This window comes from Miscanthus floridulus, chromosome 4 (genome assembly GCF_019320115.1).
Source record: "Miscanthus floridulus cultivar M001 chromosome 4, ASM1932011v1, whole genome shotgun sequence".
Taxonomy (NCBI): domain Eukaryota; kingdom Viridiplantae; phylum Streptophyta; class Magnoliopsida; order Poales; family Poaceae; genus Miscanthus; species Miscanthus floridulus.
The window spans coordinates 89,235,807-89,242,861 of NC_089583.1; the positions used below are offsets into that span (position 1 = coordinate 89,235,807).

At 50.2% G+C, this 7,055-nt stretch overlaps 1 protein-coding gene across 1 annotated transcript; it reads right to left on the reverse strand.

Moving 5' to 3' along the window:
- Positions 1–5,326: 5,326 nt before the first annotated feature.
- Positions 5,327–6,650, reverse strand: LOC136552028 (uncharacterized). The gene is made up of 2 exons (XM_066543574.1): positions 6,508–6,650; positions 5,327–6,018 (listed from the first exon to the last, which is right to left on the reverse strand). The coding sequence occupies exon 2, from the start codon at positions 5,977–5,979 to the stop codon at positions 5,551–5,553; it is 429 nt and encodes a 142-aa protein (XP_066399671.1). The 5' UTR covers positions 5,980–6,018; positions 6,508–6,650; the 3' UTR covers positions 5,327–5,550.
- Between the last annotated feature and the right edge of the window lie 405 nt (positions 6,651–7,055).

Consider the following 7,055-nt stretch of genomic DNA (forward strand, 5'->3'; position numbering starts at 1 on the left):
TTTGTCCCACCTGGCCGTGGTGTGATTCACTGCCGCTAGGATTCGGTCCTTCGGCAACAAAGTCGGGCTGTCCTTGAAGGATAGTCCCCTCGACTGGTCCCGTTATCCCAAGGTTAGCGTCGAGGGATAAAAAATTCAAGAAAAAAGAGGAGCACGGGAAAAGAAAGCTTACAAAGTCAATAAACCCTAGTTCCGGCTGCATTGGGGGATGCCCCGGCACCAGATACACATGATCGAGGACGACGCCAGCGGTGTCCTTTGAAGGCTCCATTGCCTCCTTAATGCGTTGCACCACCTCAGAGGGAGGAAGCGCTTTGTCGACGAGCACCGTCCCTTCAAACGACACTCTAGGCACCATCTAGTGCAGGGGAAGCGCGTGTGCCATCAGCGGCGCCACCCTCCTCGCGTGGTAGGCGCTGATGATCCCCGATCCCTTCACGCCCCTCTCCTTTAGGGTATGGAGGGCGGCGAGAAGGTCATTAATGTGCTTCTTCTCCTTGACTGGGATGCCCCACTTCCACGACCCTAGGGCCTCTTCGATGAGGTGCCCAGAGTACACCGACAGGGGGCACTCACGTCATCCTTGATGTAAAACCACTGCGAATGCCACCCCTTGTTGGAGGTCGACAGACGCATCAACGGGTAGTCGTTCACCTGGGTGTTGCGCAGATGAATGCTAGCACATCCCATCGGTAGGCTCACCTCTTTCTTCCCGACCCACCTCTTTGACAGGTTGATGGCGAAGAAGTGTCGCCATAGATCGAAGTGGGGATCAATCCCCAGGAAACCCTCACACAGGGCGATGAACGCCGCTATATGTTGGACCCCATTGGGAGTAAGGTGCTGCAACTCCACCTGGTAGTAATCCAACAGCCCCCGAAGGAATCTATGCGTGGGTATGGTGAATCCCCGCTCATGGAAGAGAGCAAAGGACACGACATATCCTTCGAGCGGTGACGGCTCGTCCTCATCACCAGGCAGCAGCCACCCCTCAATGGTGGACAACGGGCGAAGAAGGCCACGATGGACGAGGCCCTCCAAGCGTCGAGGGGTAATGCTAGATCTGCTCCATGACTCCATTGAAACATAGGGAAAAAGACGACTGTGAGCTCAACAGCGGCTACGATGCGGGCGCAAGCTCGACGGCGGCTGTGATGCGGATGCAAGCTCGACGGTGGCGGCAACACAGATGTGGGAGGCTAAGGCGATTGGCGGCGGAGGCTACATACACGAAGGCAAGGAGGCAGAGTACGGAACCTAGGGGCGAACCCCGTTGTTTTATAGGGGCAACGAATGCGAGAAGGGCAACCGCCCACCTCAATCTCCAAGCCTACCACGACACACCGCCGCGTCACGTCGTGGGGTACACGCCCACGATCCCTATCCTTTCTCACCAAATCGCGCTGGACGGTTCGCCTTCCCAAGCAGACCGGACTCTTTTCCCACAGAGGGGATATGGGTTAGAAAGCTTCTTCTCTGGCCCGTCTGGGCCCGAAACGTCTAGGGAACGGCCCAACGGTCTCGATGACCGACCCAACAAGGGATGGGCCCATGAGCGACTGGGACTCAGATACACGAGTGTTAGTAGGGCCTCGATCTGTAGTCGAGCCCCAGCCAGGCTGACCCTGGACAAAATCCCCACGAACGGGACACCAGGGTTCCCTTAAAGCTTTCCAGTTGATGAAACCAAACCTCATAAACTTACCCGCGAGGGTCCAGAACACCCCCTAGGCGATTTTGCCCGAATCACCTGGAGGCTACACCCATCGGATGCACTCGCACGCACCCTCTGACGAATCGAAACACCGCCCGGGCGATTCTGCCCGAATCACCCGGAGGCTCAGGGGCTACTGTCGGGGACCTAATACCGGGGTACCCAACAAGGTGGAACTAGTAACCACCGGACACCAACACTTTTGGTTAGACGAGAACACTACTGCGCTTCTTGCCCGAACGACGGAAGATCGGTTCCGCCTCGCCCGACCCCCGAGGGCTAGGCTCCCCCTCGCCCGACGGCTAAAGTCCAGACTCTGCCTCGCCTGACCCCCGAGGGCTAGACACCACCTTGCCTGACCTTCGAGGGCTAGGCTCTGCCTCGACCGACACCCAAGGGCGGGCTTCGCCTTGCCCGACGACCAAGGGCGGACTCCGCCCCACCCAACATCCAAGGGCGGGCTCTGCCTCACCCGACGTCCGAGGGCTGGCTCCGCCTCGCCTGACCACCAAGGGCTGGACACCGTCTCGCCTGACAACTGCACCCCACTCCTTCATGATGACAGGCACAGGGTAAGACAAGACGTTCGGGTCAACCGCGGCATCGAGGACCATGCCCTGCGCCACTACGAGAAAGTACTGTCAGGGTACGACGGGACGGACGCTTTAGACCCTTCCAGGCATAGCAGAGCCTAAATAGTGTTGTAGGCACGTGTTTTTTGCCCTACAGTGTTGTAGGCGCCGCCTTCAGCCCTCGAGTGCGGAACCTGACACAAACATACGACAATCACTACAGTCCAAGAGGGGACTCCCATCCTCTACAGGGACGAACGAGCAGTCACCGCGCCGTCCGCTCCCCATAGGGCTGTGGGTCAACACCCTAGCTCGACACGCCGCCCGCGGGGGCGGGACGGGACGTGACCACTTGCAGATCAAGTAAAGGCGCGGCTTCATCAGCACACAGGCACCCGACGAACATGCCTATCCCTGACACCGTCTGGTCGTGTCAGCAAGGCTGTCTCAGAGGAAAAGAAAGACCCGGCGCCTTCAGATGGGCTTCTTGGCCTCTGGTTTTTCCTCCTTTCTCCGACATGTAAACCCTGCTCCCCCTTGGTCTATAAAAGGGAGGGCAGGACACCCCGCTAAGGGGATGGACCAACCCACACAAAGAGAGTTCAGTTCGACACACACACACGACGCATTACACACGCAGCCAAGCAGCAATTACGCTCTTGGTGTCCTTTCGACCATCCCATTAGAGACTTGGGACATGTCCCTCTCTCGACTGTTTGTACCCCTACGACGAACCACTTTCGGTGCTAATAACATGAGCAGCAGCAGACTGGACGTAGAGACATTCGGCCCGAACCAGTATAAACCTTGTGTCCTTTAGCACATCATCCGGACCTAACGCGCATAAATATAAATTTACTAGCCGGTATTTATTCGAAACACCGACAATAGCAGGCTGAAATAGCTAAACTAAATGTGAGAACAAATAGTGGTGTAATTTGTTTTTTCTTCAACTATAGCAACACATGGATAGAATCAAAAATAGAGTTACAATATATTTACGTCTAAATATTTATGTGGTTCGCAATAGAAGAAAAAATATATCAAAATTGTATTTTAATTCAAGCTTAACAATACATTGTCATATTGTTGTCTGATATTAACTTATACTTTGGATGTCATGATCATCACAAAATAAATTTTAGCTTTTAAATTTTATAAATGGTGAAACATAAATAATACCACCCTATAGATTGTCTTAAATTTTCTAGGTACATAGTTTTTGTTATACACATAGATATACGAAATGTCTACATACACAGTAAAAGTAATATACAGAGAGAAGTCAAAATGACATGTAAGTTGGAACGGAGGGAGTATGTACCATTTCTATAGTTGTTCCCCATGAATGTTTGATAGTTTTTTTTTCTCCCGTCGCAACGCAAAGACACATTTATTAGTTAATTTCTAATTACAAAATTAACTTCTTTTATTAGTGAAGCAAGGCAATGATGTTATCAGATCCCACGGATTGCATCATCTGCGATGGAACTTGCGTCCTCCATCGAGCTCATCGCATGTTGCAAATTTTCTCATTAAAGTTGGCTAAATTTCCTGTGGATGCTGGCTCAGTAGAGTTGTATGGATACGTAGCAGCACGGGATAATCTGGACCCATTGCTGAACTATGTCGTCAATATTGGTAGGGGGGATGATCCCATCCTCGTGGAGCAGGTACGCATCCATAGTTCTCTGCTCTGCAATTGTTTCAAGGAATAAGTCCAGCTAACAGGCCCAATTGTTGAGGTTTTATCTACTTATAGCCCCCTTAACTACAGTTAGGCAACCGACGCTGGGCACAAATGTGCGAGCCGCGGGCGGGCTCAGTAGCAGCGACTACGGACGACGAGGCGCTGGCAAAGCGTGCCATGAAGGCAGGGCAAGTCGTGACTACAGATGGCGACTCGGCGAGGCGACCGTTAGCGAGCGGCGAGCCGGCGACGCTGGGTGTGAGCGCTAACAGAAATCGTGCTGGGCCTGTTGGTTTGTTGCCACTCTGGAATCATGGGGATGAGGGTGATGATGTTTTTTTTTTGGGGTGGGGGGGGGGGGGGGGGGGGGGGCTAGGCCTTGTGATGGATGTTAGCGTTTTAGATTTTTGGGTGGACAGTGGATTTTATGTGAATTGTACCATGTTCATCCCAGTGGGGGAAGAATGATCCACATCTCCGTCTTCTAATAGGAGAATTCCTTGGAGGGAATTGGAGATCGGGTCTCATTGCGATCTCTAGTCCAACCAATCAAATTTCTTATCCTTTTATTTTACACAGGCTTATGCAATTAAATATATGGGATTTGAAACAAAATTGAATAAATAGTGAGACCAATTTTCCCTCACTGACACTGTTATGCACCTTGTAACCATTCAATTTGATATGTGACAATGTTCTTGGTCATCAATTGTTAGATGTCCCTTTAATTAAATATCTATACAAGTTGCCTCCAGAAAAATGTATTGTTACAAGAAAGTATAACCTTTACTTATTTCTTTCTTCTATATTAGGGTTCTAACAAATAACAGTAATTTTGTAGGGTTCTCTCATCAACATGGCCCCTAAGCGAGGGATCAAATTGTGTGGCACTACTCTAATTGAATAAGATATGAAGATCAAGACAGGAGAACATGAAAAGGATTATTTACAGCGATGCCCTGTTCACTTCGTTGAAAAAATAAGCTGAAAAGTATCGTTCGCGATTTGTTGTGAGAGAAAAATATTGTTCCTTCGCTGAATAAGTGCGACTCATAAGCCAAACGAACATGTATTCGGATGTGGCATCATTGGTGATTGTGGTGCAATTGACATAAGTGCATCATTGGTGATTTATTTGATTTAATTGAATTAAGTACGGAGAAGTCTAATTAAATCCAACGGTAAGATTAACATTCTAAAAGAAACGGGTCGACGAAGATACATCCGCTAAGTAAAACCTCCATTTTTTTCCCTTATGATGCAGGCAGCCGGAATCTAGTTTCTGATGAACAAGAAATGGCATAGCCCAAGGTCGAAGCAGAGTCAGCAGCATTAAGGAATGAAGCAGAGTGACGGACTGACGGGATGCTCATGCTCATGCCAAATCAGCAGGTTACCATTCGTATTCTCACAAACAACTCATATAGATAGCATGCTCATGCTCATGCTCATGCTCATGCTCCTGGAAGCTTGATCAATGCAGCAGGAAGCAGGACAAAAATGAAAAAAGAAATCGAAAACGCAATCCGCCATGACTCGCATAGTCGCACGGCCAGCCAATCTAAACAGAGACCTCACTTGCACTCCACTCCTGCCTCGGCAGCTCGGCGCGGGGTGCTCTTCCGGCGGCTCCCATGATGCCGGAATCCGCCGCTCTGCTTCAGCTTCACGGCCTCGTCCTTCTCCTCGGCCGCCGAGTCGCAGCCGCGCTTCGGCTGCCGCCGCCGCCTCCTCTTCTTCCCTCCTCCGTTCTCATCCGGCGAGGCCATGACCGGTTTCGCGTCCGGCTCCTTGGGCTCGGACTTGGCAGCAGCAGCGTCCTCCTCGTCGTCGTCGTCGGTGTCATCAGCCTTGTGGTGCTTCTGCGGCCGCCGCCCCCTCCTCTTGTAGGCTGGCATCACGGCCTCCTCTTCTTCGCCGCCGCTGCCGGCATCGGCATCTTCGCTCTTGGTAGCTTGGGACGACGGCGGCCGTTTAGCCTTCCCTCCTCTTGGCCTGCCCATTCTTCCCGGAATGGAGAAACTCTCAGGACTGCTTTGGACCTGCAGGATGGATAAGAACACATGATTCTAAGAACATCTGAAATGTGTACTAGGTACGATTCGTTAATAGGAACACGAAAAGGTTATAAGGGGGGAAAAAGCAGGGAAGAAAAGACAGAATCTGCAACTAGAAATACTCCTGGTTAATAGAAGGGGAGGAGATGACAGATCAAACAACTACAGGTTCCTAGTATTTTGATATGTCCCTTGAAAAGTCAATCGGATTTTGGGGAAGGGAGATTTAATTTGCAGCGCCATAAATCTGTTCTTGAAGTAATAATGAATAACAGATCAGAAACAGCCACAAAGAAGACTACTGGACCATCCGATAATGGAAGTTGGAAGGACAGTGTCCGAAGCTAGCCCCATATATCTGCTAGTATTTCTATCTCCAAGACATAGTGGACCAACACAAGAAGCTCCGGAACACGAAATAGGTGCTGAAGAAGAGCATAAACAAGAACGACAGAAGGAACACGCGATTCTTACCGGCTACAGCCTACAGGCGCGCGGCGGCGTATTTCTCGACGGTAAAATAAAATAGAGCGGCGAGCGTTGGAGGTTTCGCGCGAGAGCTCCGAGAGCTTGCTTATCGGAGCAGAGGAGAAGAAGGCCGGGGGGGGAGGCTGAGAGGGGGGGGATGCTTGCTGCCTTGCTTGGCGTGGCCGCCAGTCGCAAGAAATACACCAACGAGAGGGCTAAAGCACCAGGGCCCAGGGACAGGCGTCGCAGTAAAAGCCGTTCCGCGCGCTATTTCCACTCTTGCTTTAAATCCTGAGATTAAAGTTTAGCGGTGTCCGGTGTTCGGAGTAGTAATAAAATAAATTACATAAATTCATTGTACTTCACGAGCCGAATTTATTAAACCTAATTAATTTATCATTAGCACATATTTACGGCAGCATCTTGTTGTCAAATCATGAACTAATTATGCTTAAAAAATCGTCTCGTAAATTAATCGTAATCTGTGTAATTAGTTATTTTTTAGTCTATAATTAATACTTCATGCATACGTCGAAACATCCGATACAATATGG